The sequence below is a fragment of the Centruroides sculpturatus genome, unplaced genomic scaffold, assembly GCF_000671375.1.
Source record: "Centruroides sculpturatus isolate CEXI.00-Female unplaced genomic scaffold, Cexi_2.0 scaffold1986, whole genome shotgun sequence".
In the NCBI taxonomy this organism is placed as follows: domain Eukaryota; kingdom Metazoa; phylum Arthropoda; class Arachnida; order Scorpiones; family Buthidae; genus Centruroides; species Centruroides sculpturatus.
Window position 1 is genome coordinate 24,781 of NW_019386420.1, and position 22,737 is coordinate 47,517.

Genomic DNA, 22,737 nt, shown 5'->3' on the forward strand with positions numbered 1-22,737 from the left:
ATTTTTTTAACTCCTGTCAACTATACAGAACTATCGTAAAAACATACCAGTAAATTCTTATCGGTTGGGTTAAGTTATAAATCTACTCGTTATTCACGTAATCGAAATATCTAGCGGGCAGGCGGCTAACAGCCCAGAACTGGTCCTTGATAGAATTGGAATCTTTATATGTGTGCAGCTTTCACCCAAGGCCGTAGGCTTCCACCGGCTAAACCAAGTAAGATTGGTGCTCTGTAAAGCGCATGGGCAAATCTGGCTTTTCGTAATCTGAAAATACAGGAGATCACACTCAGCCACTAACATTCGTATATACAATAGCAATTTTTTTTTCCACGTGTAGTATAGAAATTTGTAATAAGATACATAATGCGGTTATAATAAAATATTGTGCGATTATTTTCATATAATTAAAATTGATATTTATTTATTCTTTAAAGAATACGAGGGAAGCGGCGCTTCCAACGTTTCTAATGACGGCACGCCACTGAAGCTTAGTAGTATGGTTCAGACCAGGAGTTAGACCGCCAGTGTTGGTACAGAAATCCTTTCAAGTGTTAGTCCTTGTTTTATTTATAAGGGTTTCGTAAGCGTTGTGTTCGTGCCTATGCTGGTCTATAAATATGACTTTAATATCTGGGTCTTGTTCATTCCTAAATTTTTTTTTATTCACCTAACTTTGTTTTTGTCTTCTACTTCAGGGTCCACCAAGGAATTTTTTTGTGTTTGCAATGTTTGAGCTCAGAGGCAATAACGTAAGAGTTAGTGCCTTTGAACCTGATGACAAGATGGCCTAAGGCAGTGTTTTTCAACCTTTTTGAATACGCGACCCCTTTACAAGTTAAAAAATTCTGGCGACCCCCTAGGGCCATATTAAAACTATATCAGTAATTTTAAAAACTATCTATTTCATTTTTTTCTGTTGAGAGAAATTATTGTTCATTAAAACGTGAATTTGAAAAAAATCGACAATAACTTTAGACACGTAAACTGTGAAACTTCTTTTTCATTATAACATTGGGCTCGGGGTGCTGTTAACATTTTTTTTTCGTTTAGGATGAAAATTTTCAACTTCTACTTTTCTACTTAATACTTCTTTTTGCAAGTCAGCTGAACACTATTAGGCTATCATTTTCTGGGGTGGCCCGTACCCACCCGGGCCCTACCCTGACTATACCCATCGTTGAGGCCTGAATGTCGATCAAAAAACCAACTGTACTGTATAATAAACAGGTACAGCATTCTCACTGAAATTGTAGTTTTTTAATGTAGTGTAGGACCTACAAACACTTGTCTTATTCTTTTACCCGCGACCCTCCGTGTAAAGCTTCACGACCCCTCTGGGGGTCGCGACCCACAGGTTGAAAAACACTGTTCTTTTGTATCGCTGCTATTGAGCGCGATCTTTGAAACATCGCCGGCCACGGCCACGACCAAGAGACATTAACCTATCCAATTTCAAAATTTCTCTCCGTTGCGTGTCGCTCCAGATTAAATTTTTGCCTATGCCTAACGAAAATTTCCCGTTTTTGAAAAAATAATCGTGGCTATTGTATCGTCCAAAATTATTTTATTATTTTTTTGTTCAAATAATATATATACCTCGTATATTGATAAATGTAAAAAGAAAACATATCATATTTCGAAAGTTAGTTTTAATATAAAATTATAACGATGGGCAATTTAGTATCAAAAACGTTCCATTGATGAAACGAGACATGTCCGGTCAATCGGTCAAAGTCAGCACGTGACAACCAGAAATGTGTGGGGAATAACACGAAAGAGCTAAATGGGTCTTTTCAAAGATTCATTTGTCAAAATTCGATTTCACATTATTTGTGTTTCCAATTTTCCAACGAGCAACATATGCGCAAATCTCGCATTACTGCCTGTTTGTAGAGAGTGTCGCCATTTTGAATATTATCTTGACTCTGTTCTCGGTTTCAGAAGTACTTACAAGCAGAGCTTTTTTTAAGAAACAAGCATGGTGAAACGCTCATTAGATTTCTAATAACATATTACATGCATCGTACACAAGATTTGGCACGCAAGCAGGAGCGGGACCGTTTTAATAATTTTGCTGCCGATCTTCTATGCTCAACAGAGCGATTCACCGCGGACCAAACATCAAATTTTCAAAAATTCTGTTAAAACTTATAAAATATATTTTAAAAAGGTGGTTGAACGCCGTTACATTGCGTTCTATGACAATAAAAGCGTTACCTACAAGTCAACTGTTTTTAAGGGCGCATGATTTGGGCATTTAATACTCTGCGCCAAATTACAACTCCTGACATGTATACTCCTTCATACCTCTATGCTGGTAAGACAACAGGCAATGCGATTTTATAAACAAGACGTAGTGTTGTCAATTACAAGAAAGTAATTATGATTATTCTTGAAATAGGTTTTACGTTATACTTTAATTATAATTTTTGTCGCTGCGTTAACTCTTTGTGAAATTACTTATATTTCGATACGTTGTTTAGATAACATTATATTAGTTCAGCATAATAAAAATAATATTGAAATGCAAGATTTTATAATTATTCCCGATCATACCTTTAGTAAATTATGCCTACCGCGAAAATAGTAGCTCCCATATCTCTGATAACGTCTTCTTCCGATATTAAACCTTGTTTGACATGAAGATCCAACAGGGAATCGATAATACGCTGTTTTGTTTTCATCTTTGGTTCTTCTTCATTATGTGTCTCTTTGTCTAAGGAATGTTGCTGCTGCATTTTTTTCACCAAATTTTCTTTTCTTCTCTTAAACAGCTACACATTAAATTAAATCATTCATTACTTAAATCAAAACACAAAATTCTATTTACTAGTTGAGTTTACCTTTTCGTCGAAACGATGAATTATTTCAATGTCTTTTTTGTAATTTTTCCCCGTTTTACTCATGAAGAAAATTGGAAAAAACCAGTACAATGGATTTACTAACCATACAGGAAAACATTTCACAATTCTAAATTTTAATGTAAATTATTATTATATCAAAAAATAATTAATGCAAATTTAAAGTTTGTATAAGAAATAGAAATAAACTATTGTCAACTATTAAATCTACACAAAATTTAAAATTATATTTCGTATGAAAAACATAATAAAAATCTATTAATTTGATATTATTTAAAATAAAAAAATACATACTTTAAATCATAAATGTTAATAAATGCAACTTTTGCATTTTTCATGTTCAAAAATGCTATTTTATATCGTAATTAATTTATTTTTTAGAAATATTAGAAATAAGTTGATGGATTGTATATTTTCATATTATGAATGAATATTTAAACGTTAAGTGTTATCATAAAGACTTCTCCTATAGTATTCAGGCAATAGGAGAAATACACAAAAATAGATAAATACTAGTTATTTATTGCGACAACGGTACGCTTTGCAGGAAAGTTGATCCGTCACACTTTTGTCGTTCAGGTTACAAATTGTCTCACGTGTGTAGGAAATGCATGAAGTTTACGTTGTAAACATTATAACTGATAATTAATGCTAAAATCTTTAATCCATACTAAATTAACACATTCTGTTTATTTAGAAACGATTTCCTTCATACTTTTTCGTACACATTTTTTACAACTCCTGATGAAGATCACGCCCTCCAGTGGCCGAGCGGTTCCGTTGCTAAACACTGGGAGTTCGGTCGTGCTGACCACGTGGAGTTTTCCGAACTTTCTCCACGTTAGTAACACTTCACTAGGGGCCAGTTTCCCTTACAAGACCTTCCTGAAAGCATTTTTTTCCCTCCCGTAATGTCGCGCTCCAGAGAAGGCAACGTGGAACCACTATGAATGTAACTTCGTAGGATACACCTCGGCACGTACTAACCACTTATTAAATTGCTCCGGGTGCTCGCTTACATCAGGATTCTGATATGGTACCTAGGTAGGTATAGCATTTACACTTTATTTATAATTTACAAAGCTTTAATATTTGGTTAATTGATGAAATTAACTATATAAATCAAAATTTAGAATGTTTCACGTTTCTACTATTGAATTTGGCTTAAAGATTTTAAAAATTTTATCAAATATAAACTAACTTTATATTATTTGATATAGATATTACATGTTAATTATTATTTGAAAAGTGAAGAAATATATCTGGAACTGTATTTTCCATACCTGTGCATTGCAGACACATATTCTTGATCGTTCGTAGTCTGAGAATGTAGAGAAACTCCTACTGTTAGTTCTACATAGAAGTAAATTGATATTTATATTTTTTAAATAAATAAATATACGACGTTTGAAAAAAATATTCCGTGTCGTGAATGTATCACAAAACAAAGTAATTTTACTAAAAGAAAACAGTAGTATACAAAAAATGAAATTAATTAGTTTGGTAGTAGAAAATTGGTTAAAGTCAGCTATAGTTATAACTACTGTCTCTAGACAGGGATAGTGTTAATAAAAATAACAGTTACACAAGAAAGGAAGTCGTGTTGTGCGTCAGAATTTACACGACTAATTACCGTGAAACATGTAAGTGGTAAAAAACTATTTGAATTTTCGCCCCTTTTCATTGTTGGTTTCATTGAAGGAAGTTCGGTAGCTTACTTTTGTTACAGTGACACAAATATGTATAGGCCTATACATTATTTTTTAAAATTCATTTCACACTTTTTCTACATGACGAACAATAACAGAAAAAAATAAACACTTATTTAATGTTTACGTATAAAAAAATAATTATTTATAATTCTTAATTAAATATTTTACATTAGAAATACCTGCAATAATATCGAGAGTGCAATATTTAGTCCATTCCAGAATATCGAATATTTCATTCTCCTGTAATTGTTTGAGCTTTTCGACTAAGACGTTTGAATGCTCCATAAATATATCTTGATCATCTTTCAGATTCCAAACTTGTCCATGCGGAGCTAAATATTTTCTTCTTCTTCTCCAATCATCGTCAGAACTTTATTTAATTAAATTCAAAAAACTGTAAACAATGATATTTAAACTGAATATCAAATAATGCATTACCTGCAAAAAAAAGTATTGTTTCCGAGAAGTGGCTTGAAGAAATCACATGTAGAATCCTTATTGATTAAACTTTTGCTTTTTAACACTTCCTACGAAACGTTATACTAAATATTTACATTCGTAATGAATATATTACATAACTAGGCGTGTTTATTACCTTTGCAGATTCTGGATGTAAGAAAAAAATTAATTTATATCCAAGTATATTTATACAGGCAACTTTCTCGTTTGGAAATAGCATAGAGAGTCCCGCAGATATATTTAAACTTACTAAAAAGTTACGAAAAATTATATCATCTATTCATAAACAGTCAAATTACCCAATAAAATATTAATGACATACGTATTCCGATGTATGAATCGTGGTATTGCTTGTCACGTTGAGAAAATGCAATGTTCCACAAAAATGGTAAAAAGGACATAGTCGGAAGATTCATTTTTAACTCCTGCCCGTTGTCTTTATTTTCTGAAAAATTAATGTCTATTATAAAAATGAAAGTTGATAATAAGCAATCATTATTGCGACATCGTCAGTAGAGAATTGTTTACTGGCCGCACTCTTTGGTATAGCCCAAGAAACATGAAAAAAAAAGAGTAAATGTTCTAGGAAGGGTTCAGGTTGAAGGTGAAATGAAGCGAGATAGGACAGAATGAAAGTTAATTATTTAAGATATTCGATGCGACCCGATGGTCACCGCGATGCTTTTTTACAACCAAAGAAAGAAAATATTTACAAAGAAAACGTATGTACAAAATTTGAATACAGTATTTACACTGAAGAGTTATCAATACATGCCGAGTTTTGAGCTTTCAGTTATTGTAGCAATACACTGTATTAATGATGTAATAAATTTAGCAGATACAAAGAAGATATATTCTAAATTAAAAACTACGGTTACTAATTTAAACTCGTACAAGTATAGATTTTACAGAAATGTAGTTGTACACTTTTGGAAAATATACATCAATTTACCCTGAAGACATATGAGATTGTAGTACAAAGTTAACAAATAAGAAGCCCTTGTTTAGTGATATATTTACAGATTGTGTACCCATACAATAATATAGTGTTTTAAAAACTTATAAAAACGAAGAGGACCCATGTACAATTCTAGGGATACAGAATTACAAAGATAAAACTTGTGCAGAAAGTAAACACCTTGTAGTTGTAGGCGAACACTATAAATTTAGTCGAGGATTTTTATGCTAGTGACAAAGTTTTTTAGTGCATTAAATAGTCTTTTGCTACACGTTAAATTTTTTAATAGGCAAGGCTACAGTTCATTTGCTGTTCGCACAGAGTCTATTAACACCTTCCTTTGCCTACTGTAGTGGAGACAGTGGAACAAAACATGCTCCGTGTTATCTTCTTGATTCGTTTGATAAGTACAAAGTCCGTCTGTCTTTTGTCTTTTGAGATAACAACTGAAGTTCCCATGTCTTGACATTATTTGGGTTATTTGGAAAGTTGGTGTTATAAAGTTGCAACATCGTCAGAATGACAAGCAGCAATTTTTTTGTCATATTCTTATTTATTTAATTTTAAATATAAGCCCTCGACTCAAATTAGTGATTGTTTACCCCTGTACATCATTCTTTTCCTTTAACATTACGATCGTGCCGGTCATCTATCTAATCCTTTTCAGGAAAAAATATTTGAATTGAAATAACATGACTTTGATTTTCAACGAAAATTCGTAAATTGTTATTCAGGGCCGCACGTGCAGAGGATTTCCACGGCTTGTCTGGTTCTTCGTATATCTCATCGCCTTCTTGACATTAAGGACAGACATGCAGACAGTCAATCGACAGTAAGAATTCATAGGTCTACAGTTATTTCGAATTACAGCATAATAGTTATGTATCGTATGTCATAAATTTGATCTTATCGCTCGTTTACACAACGCTCCACTAATAGGAATAGCCCTCCTATCTAAATTTATTTAATAGTATTTAAACGCGCGTTAATCCGCGAAAAATCCTGACAAGATTACGATTTTTCCCAATATTTATCTATATAAGCTCGATATATAAGAAAACGTGAGCGGGCCTCAAGTTTTGTTTGGAGTGCGTAGCCAAACACTTCGGCATCTTTAAAAATTTTGTTACTTTATACTCACTTTATACTTTATAGTAACAAATTATTTTATTTTTTATTTTTTTACTGTTTTAAATTTTTAAAAATATAAATTAAAAAATTCAGAATAATAATTATAACTCGGTGGAAATTTCCATTCTTATTGATTGTTCTTTGTTTCAGTAAAATAGAAATTTAAATGTAACACGCATGAATAAATTCGAGGAACTATAAGAATATAATAATGAGTTAATTTTACAGCAATTACCTTCACTTTGTTGTTTTTCCTTGACCGTATTGATAAATTTGTATTCAAGTAACAAATTCCTATTGAAATGAAAAACCTTGATTTTAACTTTACTTCTAAAAAAATTGAGATGCGAAACTTTCAGACTTATTGTTAGGTAATCACAATAAGCAATTTTTTAAACAATACAAGCAATTTCGATAAATATTCTCCTTTTCCTGATTTCGAAACTGCTTTATAGAAGAATTTCATTCAATACATGGCTGACGAATTTATATATAAAAATAGAAAGAAAAGACCAAGATATTTTGAATTTTGCCATGTCGAATCACAAAAAACAACGGTCTTCCATTGCAGAAATGACCTTTTATTAGATGCTATCCGTCTACAAAACAAGATGGCGATCAAACCAATCGAGCGGAAAATAAAATAGTTCGGATCCGGTGAAAAAGATTGTAGACGGCGTATGTGGTTAAAGACAAGCTTATGGTTTACAGCAAAAAATAAAAAAATGTTTAATTGTCAACATTGAAAAGTATTTAAAACTTATACATGGTAAGTAAATACATCATAATTAAAATATTCGACAAAGTTAAATTTTCGAGTATGAAAACCGGTGTCAAATCTCTGTAGAATAACAATCCTAAAGGAACAAGTCTAATAATATTGATACTGTACTTTAAAAAAATAAGAATATAGATAATACTTTTACATAAATAAGTCACACAAGTCAGATGCATTGAATTTACTAAAAGAAAGCAGTAAATAAAGCAATAGAAATTCAAACCGAACGTTAAAACTCAAGCAACCAGTTGCTTACCTTTCCCAGCAACATTAAAAACTGCGTTTTGCGCCATCTGTTTTGATATTTTACTTTCTTAAAAAACGTTTTATTTCTTGGAGTAAATATTAAACAAAGAAAACTGGGCACGGTGACTTGTGTATTAATCGTCATTGATCCTACTAAATTTTAGTAATTTAATTAAGGTCCAGAAATAGGGAGATATAAACTTATAACTTGATAAAAACTTTACTTTTTATTATACACATTTTATTAGTAGTATAATTTATATATAAAAGTGATTTTTTAAAATAAAATCTATTAATAATCGGTAACTTTTCGTAATTTACTGCTGGACTTTTTTTAATGCCAAATATTATTGCCTAATTGTAAAATTTATTAGTTGTATTATTACTGAAGTAAAAATGGTAGCCAAATTGTTGATAATAAACTTTTCGTCAATTTTTACACAATTCTTCAGTAATTTAAAGTATAAGAAACACGTTTATCATGTACAAATTTAAGAAACTGGCACAGCTAACAAAATAAACTGATGGTCTTAGAACCACGATTACAAGAAAAAATCTAATGAAGTATGAATATAAGAAAGTGAGCCAATTCACAGAGTGCTAAGACTATGACATTCAAAAGCCCACAGAATAAAGGTTTCAAGTTTAACATGAAAGACTCACAATCGACACAAAGTTATTGTTCAGGTAAAGTTAAAGGTTTTTGTGATAACATTAGAAAAGTGAAGAAAATGTACGACGACTGCATTGATTCTAGTAGATGCTATTATGGCTACGATTCAAAAAACCAAACAAGATTTGCAAAAAAAACACCTTTAAATATTTGGAAGAGGAATCACGCTAAAGACAATTACCATGATTTCCCACAAACATTGAATTGACAAGAAGATTGGCTGATGTAACATTAAGTAAAATTGAGACTATTAATCAAAGTAGCCACACCAAAGATAAACGAGAAGTACTGGCACTCGAAAGCTGTAATTCGAATTATCAGAATCCATGTTTTATTCATGTACTTAACTATTATTTTATGTTTTTGTATTAAACAGAGTAACTGTGTATAAGTCAACCGACAAAAATTTGTTTTAAGTTATTGTAAGAAACCGAAGCTAATAATACTTTTAAAATAATAATGATAAACCAATTTTAACCCTCAAAAAAGTGGTAAAACCAAATTGAAAAAGTAGAGCTCAGCATAAACATCTAAATACATGGAACGTTTGAAAGTTGTGGCATAAGAATAGGGAAACAGATTTAGATTCAACGTGTGAATAAAGTGTAAATTACACAGACTACAACTACAGGAAGTTTTGGAAAAAGATGTCATCATAATTATAAATCGAAGAAATAAGCATCGTCACAGATAAAAATATAATATAATATAATACAAAGTTAACAACAGAGACACACGAACATTTTATATACAGTAGTAGACAAACATTCTTATAAGTGAAGAATTACAAAACACTGTGAAGAAGTACTCTAACACGATTCCCATACTTTTCTTTTCTACGTATATGTGAATAAGAACCACAAAAGTAAAATCAGACATTATTTCAGGTAGACAATCGACAAATAAAATGTTAATATTTAAAAATTGAGCTCATAATTTTATAAACACTCCATATTTTGAAATAAAACCTTCAAAGGGACCAAGAAAAAGTTGGTCGGCTGTCGAAAGAACTTTTAAGTGTACGCAGACTTATTATAGATATACCAGTAGCTTGGTGTCGCAAAAATCCCTTTTGTTGTGGATCACATAGAAATTTCAGAATTTGTAATTGCCGAAAACGATTCAAATAATTTATTCAAACTTTAGCACTTCCGTACTTCTAATCACGGACAATAAATGATTCAAATTTCATCCAAATCAGTTGGTTAGTCTTGGAGATATTAATGATCAAATCTGGCACTTTAACATTAGTTCTTAATTTAACATTAATTGACCACTTCTGTCGTGTTAAATTAATGGTATTTAAAATTTAAAATAATAAAAAATATTGAATTATTCGCTTACCTCCAGATACAGACGAATTCTCTCCATATTTGTTCAAAATCGAGTCATTTTTCTGTTGTTTCCTTCTGTTTCTCCATTTCTTTCCTAATGAATATATCACAAAAAGAGAAATAATAATTAAACTTAACAGGATTTGGAATAAACTCAACACAGACATTATCAATATTTATTTTGATCTGCAGTTTTCGATGCCGTACGTGATAATAAAATATTTATGCGTAAAACAACAAGCGCCAAATAAAGCCAATCAGAATCAGAGTTTTTCTTCCACGTGGTTTACAGTCTGCCAATTATAGAAGACTAACTTCGCACTATAAGAGAGCCAATTTCTCTTATTTTTTTCCCTTGAGCTTGGAAACAGCACATTTTTATTTAAAACGTGGTAGTAATTAGAATACATTTTGATAGTAGTTATACAATGATTAAATACTACTTTAATTTATGTTATGGTTGACTTATTAAAGGTAAGGACATAATCTATTCCGAAAACGATACCTGAGCCATAACCGGTTCTGTTATTTAACAGAGATATTTTACTTCAATTTTTTTTCTTATTTACTTTTAGAGTAATTTTTTCTTTTACAAATTTTTTACGCTTTACAAAATGGAAATGAAAATTTTACCAAATACGAAAATTTTCCTACAATTTATTTGTATAGTGTAGAACCTTTACTTTTCTTAAGACGAAGATTTCACGTAAAATCAAATTTAACATAGAAACTTTTTATAAGTTTTTTTTTCGTCCGATGGTTCTTTTTATTTTTTACTTGGACAAATTGTCCAAGTAAAAAAAACTTATCAATTATGACTGTAAAGTATCGTCACCAGGGGGAACCTTTTTGATCTACATTTTCCAGCGCTCACTTGTCTGTGGATAAAAGATAGAAACACCCCAAAGGGTACAGATGCCCCCACCAGTGGGCGAGTGGTCTCCGTTACCGCTCATAGCGGTGACCAGACCCTAAACACTGGGAAGTTCGGAAGGGACAGGCTGGCTGCTTGGAGTTTTCCGGGTTTTCTCCTTGCCAATAACGACTGAATAGGAGGCTAGTTCCCCATAAAAGTCCTCCCGGAAGGCATTATTTCCCGCGCGTACGTATAGGCCGTTCGGATACGGGCTGACAAATCGGTCGCATAGCGATCATACACACACAAGTCTACTCGGAGAAAGAGCCTAAATTGAGCTAAAATCTCCATATAAACAACACCGAAGAAGTAATGAGATGAAAAAAGGGTACAGATTATAGAAGGAAAGACATTCGAAAACCACCATTTTAGAAAATATTAGAAAATTTTAGAAAATTTCCGATTTTAGAAAATTTTTGTATTTTTAATTGGAAGTGTTTTTTAAAGGACTTCTAAAAGCCTGGAAAGGAAGGTCGGTCGCCGAAATTGTTTCGTCTAGAATGCAGAAAACTAATAAATGGTGATTCCTACTTGGACGAATTGTCTTCAAATAACAAAAAATGGAAACTTTTATACCGCAATATTAATAGAAGAACAGTCAAGGTTTAGGAGAAAAAAGGTCGTGTATCGGTAATACATTCACACTTAATCAAATAAGTGTCCACCAAAGAGACGTTAATTTAAAAACCACTTGGCCTTTGCAAATAAGAATTATAAATATAACCATAAATCCGTACGTAGGTTGTTTAGTTTTTTTCTTTCTCCACAGATGGCGTGACTTCATAACACGTGGAATTGTTTAGTATTTAGAATTTTTTTTTCATTATTTTTGTCGTTATTAATATTAGTTTTCATACTCTCATGCTCTTATATTGTTTATTAATGTTATTAATTATTATATTGTCCTAAGTCCAATTGTTGGTCAGATGGCGCTACTTTTTCTCATTCTGCGTTACCATTTTTTATTTAACAGCTTAGTACAATTGAACCTCGTTTAACGAGCACTTCGAATAACGAGTGTTTCTCATAACGAAAAAAACGAATTTTTTTAGGTCTAAATGACACGAGCGAAGTTTCGCATAACGAGCGAAGTTTCGCATAACGAGTGATAAGGAGAGGGGAAGTCCTGGATTGTGCGCTTTAGGGTTTCTCAAACGGGTTCCTGTGATCCCGGTTGTTTTTTTTTAACCCAGAAAATATCTTGTAAAGTATCTTATCACCCTGGGAAATCTTGCAAATTTCTTGAAAATTTATTTTTTATTATTTTGTGTTACGGTTCAGGAAATTTTGCAAATAGAAAGTATAATTAACTTATAAACGATCAGAATACATTTGTATTTATTAATTTTAAACCTACATATTACTTTTTCAAATTTTTGCTCGTAATGGCATGTCACAAATAGTCAATAATCAAAATGTGGCTTTTTTATGGCAAGATTCAAATTCTTTACTTGTCATCGGTACCTGTAATATCTGGAATAATTGTGCTTATGCTGTCTTAATATTTAGCCTTGCCCAGTAGCTTCAATAAGTGCATGATGCCAGTTTGTGCAAATTAGGCAAGGATACAAACCAGTATGAAGTTTGCAAGTATGAAGTGTTTCTTCATAAACCTGATTATTAAAAACAAACGAACTGCCGAATTATTGGGCTGTTTCTATTAAAGCAGCCAAGGTAAACAAATCATGAATACTAGAGAGCAAAAGAAGTACTGTACTTGTGCGCTTGGAGCAGATGAAAGTATCACAGAAGACATTTTATTCACTTTCTGCAAACACCACAGGTCAGTGTTTGTACGACATGTTTTTAGAGAGCACTCGCAACTACTAGACTGATTGGACAAAATGTGTCGCCATTTGTAGCGATGACGCTAAAGTTATGACTAGACAAGAAAGAGGACTCGTTGTAAAATTAAAATCAATAATGCCAAATGTCTTATGGACACACTGCTTCCTTCACCGACATGCTCTGGTAGCCAAGATTTTACCTTCTGATTTAAATGACGTGCTCAAATCACCTTAAAGAGGTGATCAAAATTGGAAACTATATTAAAGGTAAAGAGTTGCAAACCCGACTGTTCAGAATCATTTGTGAAGACGTGGGTTTGCTCCATCAGAATCTGATCTTACAGAGGTCAGGTGGCTATCCAAAGGGAAGGTATTGACAAGAGTTCTAAAACTGAAAACTGAATTGTTATTGTTTTTACAAGGTGCTAAATCTGAATATGCAAATTATTTATGTGATCCTGTTTGGCTCCTAAAATTAGCATTTCTTGCTGATCTTTTTAGTCACTTAAATATTTAAAAAAACTCCAAGGGAGAGAAGAAAACATTCTGACAGCTAAAGATAAAATCAAAGGATTCTTCGCAAAATTTGTTTGTGGTCAACGTCATTGCAACAAAATATATATGACTATTTCCCTTGTATTCAGAAGGTTGTCGAAGAAACTGCAATTGACCAATTGTTAGTAGTAAGTTCTCACATTCCTTGCACGATACAGAGCTTGCATAATTTGAAAGAGAAACTATTAACTTACTTTCCAAAACTGGACTCTAAAGCTGACAATGGATATAATCAAATCTTTTCATGGCTATGTCAGTACAACTGGCTGATCTAACCACGAAGATGAAAGAAAATCCTATAGCTTTAGCTGGTGACGACATGCTTAAAATGGAATTTCATTCGCAAGATATTGACGTCTTCTGGATGAAGAGAAAACAAATGTATCCAGAACCGGCAAAAGAGGCTTTAAATTTATTAGTGCCATTCGCTACTTATTACCTATGTGAATTAACGTTCTTTTGAATGGTGGACATAAAAACTAAAAAGAGAAATAGGCTTCAATTAAAAAATGATTTAGTTATTTTCGTCTCGAAAATAGAACCACATTTCGACAAATTACAGCGGACCACCCCATAACACGGTAGATACGTTCTGTTTTTTATGAACTTCATGTTGTACGAGTCCTTAGATACATGAGCCAATCACAGCCCGGCACGTACGCAGTTTACGGACAACGGCTGTTCGAAAAGTTTCTTCCATAAAATTAATCGATTCTAGACTAATCCGACTCAACATTTACAAAACACGTATAATTTTTTGAGAATAATCCATATAAACTACGCTATAAACAAAAAATTGTAAGATAACTTACCGAGTATGCACTGTTCGACAACGCCATTGTTTAAGCTTGTTTTCGTCGTGGAGTGGCGCATCGAAATTGCTGATTGAAAATAAATTATCCATTGCTTTATTAAATACATTTCTCTTATTAGTGAAAACAAATTGTATACTTTTCTTAACTTATGGAACATAACATTTATTTTACATAAGTCCTTTGTTTCTTATATCACAGATTCGCATTATACGACACTTTTTAGGAACGTAACTAACGTGATACATTACAAATACCTGTATATCATTAGGCTGCCAGTTTTACATTATAGACTTATACATTGCCGCAATCATCTGTCTCTGTCTATAACTTTGCCCATACTGTCCTTCGTTAATCTCGAGAACAGAGTAATTTAATACATGAAAATCAAGGCAAGAAAGAAAGAGCTTAAGGTCCAAGTCAACCGACTAACGGTACTAAAAACTTTGATGTGGACCGGAAGTCACGTAATTTTTTAAATATAAAATAATTAAAAACATCAGGCATTGTGACGATTCTCGTTTATAATCAACAAGCATTATTTTATCTATCACAAAATTTTTAAAAAATTTAAAAAATTTTTGAGTCGCAATTTGAAAAAAAATTGTGAACCTATAAATTTCCAGTCTGTTTTGTTTATCTGTCTGATAACTGTCCTATTGTTAAAATTACCAAGTTTACCAATAGACGAAAATACTCTAAGTTTCAAATTTATGTTAAGTAAAATGTTATAAGTCAAAGAACCGACTCAATTTCGAGTTCATTTCTGAATTCGAAAATAATTTAAACTGGAAATTGATATAGGAAAAGTATATATTTGCTAGTTCATTTATCGAAAAACCTATTACACACACATAATAAATTCTAATTTCAAAACATCAAGAATTAGACAAAGAAATAAATAATTTGTGAGGGTCTGTTTAGGCAATGTGCAGGTTAAATTTGATATTCAGGGAGCTTGACGTAAGAAATCGATTTCCGTACAGATATAGTATTCTATGAAATTTATCTGATTTAACGTTTATTAATCAAAGAGATGATGGCAAATCCAAGACAAGATGGAATATAACGGTAATAGACTTAAACGCCTAACTTAAGCAAGAATAATGATAATAATTACATACTTTAAATTTTTTTGCAGATACTATTTATATTATAATCAAGACATTTCACTCCGTGAATCCGTATAAACAATTTGGAAACAAAAGAAAGTTTATTGCTTTGATTTTTACTTCAGTGTTCTCATTTTTGCTCTCACTGTGACTTATAGTTTTCAACTGCAGAACATCAATCTTTAAATTTGATGTATTGTACTTGTAATTCTGTTGTAAAAATTGTATTTCATTTATAGAATACAATTTTTTCCTTCTATAATATATAATATCGTGTTAAGTTTTTGGACTTTTTTTTTTAGCAATTGTATACGTTTCATATAACAGGCGAGCAGGGTTTATCGAACTCTCTGCCATATAATCATAGTGTTTCTGTTAATAGAGGTACTGTACATATTAATTTTTCAAATATTTTAAATGTCTTTGTTAAATTTAAATTCGTATAATTTTCATTCTGTAGCTTATCAGAAAAATACTAAAATAAAATACATGTATTTTGTATCCAACCCATCATTAACTGAATTATCTACGTTCGACCCATTACATAAAATACAGATAAATACGAACAACAGATCGTTAACAACAATTTAATTTACGTGAACTTAAATATGAGAAATGATCAATGTGATAAATAAATAAAATGCAAGAAACAGCAAAACATAGCATTATTGTGAAGCAGATTTAATAACAATAATTATAATACATTTTATTCTCATTCATAAATTACAACTTATGAATAAATTTCGATACAGTTTTTAAATGCACTCGTCTAGATTATATGATATAGCCTTTTTTCATACATATTTGTAATAAAAATTATCCCAACGTTTATGTTATTTCATATCTTACAACATATATCTTTTTTCTACACACATTCTTATACCTAATATTGGGGTCAATATACTTTCAAAAGAGGTAACGATCTTATCTTGAGGATCCAAAGAGTAAACTTTAAAATTTCGAAAAACATTTGCTAAAATAGTTTTCATTTTAATCATTGCACTTTTACTTGCTGTAAATAAATCATTTTAATGAATATAATTCTTTTGTTTTTGTATTTATTCACTAATCACCTACCTAAACAATTTCGTGGACCGGCAGAAAATGGCAGAAATGCATAAGGATGAAGCATTTTATAATTTTCAAATAGAAAACGGTCTGGATCGAACACTTCGGGATTTTCGTAAACAGCAGGATTATGATGAATACCATAGATATTTATGACAAGAGTCGAATTTGCAGGCAACACGTAATTACCTATTTCAATGATAACGGTTTTATGATTCAAATCAATATCAAATACAAAATATTATTATTGAAGAACAAATTACAAGATGTTAAAAAATTACCTATTTTCATTTTCGATGGATTTTTTCTGGCAATCAAAGGGAAAGGAGAATAGATTCTCATCGACTCCTGAAATTCGTAACATATAAATCTAATCTTTAAGTGTGTTTAAAAAAATTAAAAAGTTACCTTTATCACGCATTCTAAGTAAATCATTTTCGTCAGGTCATCGATAGTAATATCTCTACTCATATCATTTTTGAAAATTTCTTGCAACTCTAGATACACTTTCTCTTGTATTTCGTGGAATCTTCCCAGGAAATAAAGAGCCCAGGACACAACGTGGGCGGTTGAGTCGTAACCCTGATATTAAAATTCGTTGAATATGAGTGTAAAATTGCTTTCTACATAATTGACATTTGCAGTAAAATAAATACTGTATAACAAACTTGTAAAATTAGGATATAACATGGACAAATACCGCTATTCTTTTATATTCCTGTCATACCACTTTATAATTTACAACCAGATTTCTTGAAGAAAGTGATTGCCGCGGATCTACCGATTAATTTTAATTAGAAAACAAGTTTGAAGCTTTCAAACTGGACAGAAATGTAAACAATGACACAAAACATTCCCGACGTACAAATTTTACATTTTCGATTCAAAAAGTTATTTCTAACAATATAAAAGTAGATAATCATCAATATCAAAATACAATACCTGCCCCGATTAGGAAATGTTTCGGTTATTCGGTTATTATAGATTTCATTTACTTCGGATTACAAAATTTTTCGGTCATTATCTCAGATATTACTTGCTTTGAATACACTTGTGTTTACTTGTGCTTTGAATTCTTTAATTGTGCTTTGAGCACTTTCAATTTATTCGAAAAAATAAATTGCTAACAGATAATAACTTCCGGAACTGATTTACAATTTAACAAACTACTATTTTACATAATCATTATAGAAACCGCATTCGATATGAAGTTGGTAAAGTAAAGTACGTCTATTCTTTTTCACCCGAATTTCTCGCTTTAATTCTACGTAATAATATGCTTTGAAATGTTTAAAAATCATCGATAGATACACACTTTTAATTTCACAAAATTATACTTTTCCTACGTGTAAATAAATAAAGAATATATAGAGTAATTTGTAAACGTTTTGTTCGATATTCAAAATGTTGCCTGTGATATTTCACATAATAAAAATATAAAAAGACAAAATTCAGATTTTAAAACTATAAATTTTTTGAAGTTAAAAATTATAAATTAATCCGAAATTACAAATATTATTTACTATAGAGGAAAAGGTGGTATTATATTGCAAGTATTATGGAACCACTCCATTTCGAACTGATAATAAAGGCGAACTGTAGCGGATTTTGTCTGAACTGCACTAGGCAGACATTCATAGCAAGGGGAAAACCTCGCTAAGCGATAAGGGCCTGTACACGGCGTAACATTGAATCAATAAATGAACAGAATTATCCGATTGCAGAGACAACGTTTAGAGACCGACGGCGGTTTACAGATCGAGTAGGCCGCTGTTCAGAAAAATTTCATTGCAGAGGCAGCGTTTCTTGCCTGCTCAATGTAGACAGTGATTAGAAACACGTTATTTGACTTATTTTCTAGACTCACTGGACAGTGGGTTTAGAAGGCTTTTCAATTCGAGTGGTAGTATTGTTCGCGGAAAAGTTTAGATAAAAACAGATATCGTTCCTTGATAAATGTTGTAAACGGTACTAATTGACAAAATTATTCATTAATTAATTGCTTGGAGCAAAAACAACAAAATTAAATACTTTAAATTCGTTTTACATGTTCCAATTTCTATATTTAAATGGATGAAAACTTAAAACTTTAATTAATGAGAGCTGCCCCCTGGTGACGATATTTGTAGATTTTCATCTGTAAATTTTTTGTCCGATGGAGATTATTTGGTTGTCCCATTTCTTATAGGGCTAAATCAGCCGCTAAATGACAGACAGCTCTTGTACTGTTTAAGTAAAGTCTCATTGTGTGCCGAACCAATTGTACGAGTGAGTCGCCGGCCAATGAAATTCCAGATATTCTCGATGGACGACTTATCTCGGGAATAAGCAGGCCATGGAATAAGCGAAAAATCTGTTATGCACTGAAGAAGGCTTGTGCAGTCAGAGAAACATGTGCACGGACATTATCCTGCTGAAATACAGCACCCAGAATGCGTCAAAAAAGAAGAAGAGGGAGGACATCTGGCTTCAGAATTTCCCCTATGTAACGATCACTGTTGAGGTTGCCCACAAAGTGCACTAGATGGGATCGAAAATTATACACAATAGCTCCTTACACCATGATGCCAGGCGTTTGTGCTGTATGACGCTGGATAGCACATTGTGGGAGCAGACTTTCCTTCTGTAAAGTCTGACGCGTACTCTTCCGTCATTGTACTGCAGATTGTAGCGAGATTCGTCAGAAAAAACAACTTGTTGCTACTGAACACGCCACGCGCTGTGTTGCTGAGCCCATTGAATGCGAAGGCATCTGTGAATCAGCGAGAAAGGAATCGTGCATAGAGGAACCCTTGCACGCAGTTCATGCTGCAGCAGAGGGCAACGAATCGTGGAGCTAGATAACAAAATACCATGATCCAACGTTGTGCTAACAAACGAGAAAACGCTGTACGGTCTATCACAGCCACGCGGATGAGGTGTGGATGAGATGTATGTCGTCCCGTGCCGTTGTGCTGTTGTTTGTGCCACTACCAGGTTTTCGCCTCATTTGCTTCTCCTCTGCCCGTTTCTTCGAAACACGCATCACTGTTGTGGTGTTACACTGCAATCGGGCTGCGATTTCTCGATACGAAAACCCACCCTCTCGCATACCAGCGATGCGGCTTCGTACAAACTCCGTTAGTTGTTGGTATGGCTTCCTCCGCTTTTTACGAGGCATATTGACCACCAATGAAACGTTTACCGCAGACAGAGGAAGATACAATAAACAGATTTTAATGCATCTTTACAGTCCTTTATATACCTGAAACAAGCGGCTTTGTAATTCTACTCATTTTCATGTTTTAACTCACTTTACATCTTTTGTAAGTTTGGATTAATTTGCACAATTCCTTCATGGTGTCGCAATTATTACAAACATGAGTGTATAATGTTTAGGTGCTTAACTTTTAAACGTTTAACGTAGCGTGATGTTTAATGAACTTTTTCTTAATTCTTCCCTATTATCTGACATTTTTGCTTATCCGACATATTGCCCACCCTTTTAGGTCGGATAATCCAGACTCTACTGTATATGTAAAGTCGTATTTAAAAAAAAACACCTATATTTATGAAAATTAGAAAAAAAAACCTAGAAACCAAGAGAACGTCGAAAAACCAGATCTGAGCTAGGAGTGGTAACTCTGCTCACGATAGGTCTCGTTCTCATTCTTCAATCTTCTTTGGTATCGCTGGTTTTGAGCGCGATCTTTGAGATTTCGCCGGTCACGTCCATGGCCACGAAGCGTCCACGATGCTGCTAGGTTTGCCGATTGGGGGGAAGTGTCGCGACAGTCGAGCGGTCAGCACTGTCGTGTGGGAGTGAAAAAACTTTACTGAAACAGGTCCTCCATCGTATACCGTTTGATAAATATAGAAATTTTCCTTACAAATTTCTTGATAAACGAAGTAGTACCACAAAGCGCGCGGATAAAGTCCGAAATAAAGTTCGAAAAATTCGGTTTTCGTTACTTGTGGATGGACGCTGTCGGTGAAATATTCCGTAGGCCCGGGGGCGTTGATTACGGCTTTCGGCGGCTTCTCGTTGGACGAACTGACGAATCTGTAGATCGCTAGGAAGCACCCAGAGAACGATGCTTCCACGATATTCCAAAATGTTCTTTGTTTTTTTCAAAGATCGGGAGCATCTAGATTCGGTGCTCGATGCCATGAGTACCTACAAGTCTGGATTTTTTATGCGCGCATGATTTGAGTACTTAATACTCTGCGCCAAATTGCAACTCCTGACAGGGAGTTGCAATTTGGCGCAGAGTATTAAGTGCTCAAATCAAGTCCAAGTCCCCTGTACTCTTTCATACCTGTACGCTGATAAGACAGCACGCAATGCGATTTTATAAACAACACAGTCTTGTCAATTACAAGAAAGTTCTTGAAATTGGTTTTACCTTATACTTTAATTATAATTTTTGTCGCCGAGTTAACTCTTTGTGAAATTACTTATTTTCAATAAGTTGTTTAGAAAAACATTATATTACTTCAGGATAATAATAATAATATCATTGAAATGCAAGATTATATAATTATTTTCAATTACACTTTTAGTAAATTATGCCTACCGCGAAAATAGTGCCTCCCATATCTCTGATAACATCTTCTTCGGATATTAAACCTTGTTTGACATGCAAATCCAACAGGGAATCGATAACACGCTGTTTTGTTTTGGTCTTTGGTTCTTCTTCATTACAGGTCTCTTTGTCTAAGGAATGTTGCTGCTGCTGCATTTTTTTTACCAAATTTTCTTTTTTTCTCTTAAACAGCTACACATTAAATTAAATCATTTGTTATATAAATCAAAACAAAAATTCTATTTACTAGTTGAGTTTACCTTTTCGTTGAAACGATGAAATATTTCAACGTCTCTCTTGTAATTTTTTCCTATTTTACTCATGAAGAAAATTGGAAAAAACCAGTACATTGGATTTACTAACCATGCAGGAAAACATTTCAGAATTCTAAATTTTAATGTAAATTATTATTATATCAAAAGATAATTAATGCAAAGGTTGGATAAGAAATAGAAATAAACAATTGTCAACTATTAAATCTACATAAATTTTAAAAGTATATTTCGTGTGAAAATCATAATAGAAATTTATTAAATTGAAATAATTTAAAATTTACTTTAAATCATGCATTTGTGTAAAAGTTTTTTTTCTTATTTTTGTATAAAAAAATGCTAGAANTTCTTATTTTTGTATTTAAAAAATGCTAAAAAACTTCGCATTTATTTCATAACGTAATTGATTTATTTTTAAAAAATATTAGAAATAAGTTGATAAACTGTATATTTTGAAATTTTGTTTGGATGTTTAACCGTTGAGTGTTCGCTATCATAAAGACTTCTCCTATAGAACTGCGACAACAGGAAAAAAATACAAAAATGGATAAATACTACTGATTTTATTGTAACAACGGTATGCGTTGCGGAAAGTGGACTTGTTACACTTTTGTCCTTCATGTTACAAACTGTGTCTTGTGTGTAGAAATATATAAAGTTTAAAACAATATAACTGATAATTAATTCTAAAATCCTAAATCCATACTAAATGAACACATTCTATTCGTTTAGAAACGATCTCCTTCATACTTCTTCGTACACATTTTTTATAAGTCTTTATGATGATCAGCAGGTATAGCATTAACACTTCATTTATAGTTTACAAAGCTTTAATATTCGGTTATTGATCCACAATCTAAATTTAGTATGTTTCATGTTTCTTCTACGGAAGTCGACTCGTACATTTTAAAAATTTCATCAGATATAAATTAACTTTATATTATTTAATACATTTGTAAATATTATTTGAAAAATAAAAAAATATATTTGGAAATGAATTTTCCTTACCTTCGTAATGCAGAAACATATTTTTGATCGTTCGTAGTCTGAGAATTTATAGAAACTCCTACTGTTAGGTCTACATAGAAATAAATTGATATTTATATTTTATAAATGAATAAATATACGTCGTTTTAAAATCATATTAAGTTTCGGGAAGGTATCGCGGAACAAAGTAGTTTCACTAAAAGAGAACAGTACTAAACGAAAAAAACAGGAAAATATTCAGTTTGATTGTGAAAAATTGGTTAAAGTCAGCTATGGTTCTACCTACTGTCGATAGCCAGGGACAGTGTTTAGAAAAATGACAGTTATATGACAGTTATACAAGAAAGGAAGTCGTCCTGTGTAAAATGGTAAAAAAAACTTTTTGAATTCCTGCCTCTGTTCATCGTTGGTTTCGTTAAGGAAAGTTCACTTGCTTACTTTTTTTTGCAGTGACATATATATGTATATATATCCGCTAAAGCTCGGAAACTCGTTAATCTGCAGATTA

At 32.3% G+C, this 22,737-nt stretch overlaps 2 protein-coding genes across 5 annotated transcripts in view; both read right to left on the reverse strand.

The window, feature by feature from the left end:
- The window catches only part of LOC111614914 (cytochrome P450 4C1-like), a 52,146-nt gene that overhangs the window by 8,690 nt on the left and 20,719 nt on the right, over positions 1-22,737 (reverse strand). For 2 of the 3 annotated variants that reach the window (XM_023356284.1, XM_023356286.1), the window contains exons 2-8: positions 5,358-5,480; positions 5,172-5,284; positions 5,015-5,103; positions 4,756-4,946; positions 4,148-4,217; positions 2,847-2,973; positions 2,580-2,777 (exon numbers count right to left, since the gene is read on the reverse strand). In XM_023356284.1, coding sequence (XP_023212052.1) covers positions 2,580-2,777; positions 2,847-2,973; positions 4,148-4,217; positions 4,756-4,946; positions 5,015-5,103; positions 5,172-5,284; positions 5,358-5,480 — 911 coding nt within the window. Of the gene's footprint in view, positions 1-2,579; positions 2,778-2,846; positions 2,974-4,147; positions 4,218-4,755; positions 4,947-5,014; positions 5,104-5,171; positions 5,285-5,357; positions 5,481-10,165; positions 10,340-22,737 lie in introns of those variants that run through there. The other variant, XM_023356285.1, reaches the window with a different exon arrangement.
- LOC111614915 (cytochrome P450 4C1-like) lies at positions 16,019-22,660 on the reverse strand. Of its 2 annotated transcripts, XM_023356288.1 has the most exons (8): positions 22,516-22,660; positions 22,251-22,441; positions 21,231-21,357; positions 20,962-21,162; positions 16,814-16,987; positions 16,687-16,753; positions 16,415-16,594; positions 16,019-16,349 (listed from the first exon to the last, which is right to left on the reverse strand). In XM_023356288.1, exons 3-8 carry the CDS (start codon positions 21,318-21,320, stop codon positions 16,183-16,185), a joined length of 879 nt encoding a protein of 292 aa, XP_023212056.1. In that variant the 5' UTR covers positions 21,321-21,357; positions 22,251-22,441; positions 22,516-22,660; the 3' UTR covers positions 16,019-16,182. The 2 variants fall into 2 exon arrangements, with proteins under 2 accessions (XP_023212056.1, XP_023212057.1); XM_023356289.1 differs by lacking the exons at positions 22,251-22,441; positions 22,516-22,660 and having other exon boundaries at positions 21,231-21,385.

Excerpts from the sequence above, each read along its gene's own strand:
- LOC111614915 (XM_023356288.1), bottom strand. The coding sequence starts at position 21,320 with ATGTACTGGTTTTTTCCAATTTTCTTCATGAGTAAAATAGGAAAAAAT. Across the intron at positions 16,988-20,961 it reads TGGGAGGCACTATTTTCGCG|GGTTACGACTCAACCGCCCA; the intron begins GTAGGCATAATT and ends TTTTAATATCAG. Across the intron at positions 16,754-16,813 it reads ACTTAGAATGCGTGATAAAG|GAGTCGATGAGAATCTATTC; the intron begins GTAACTTTTTAA and ends TACGAATTTCAG.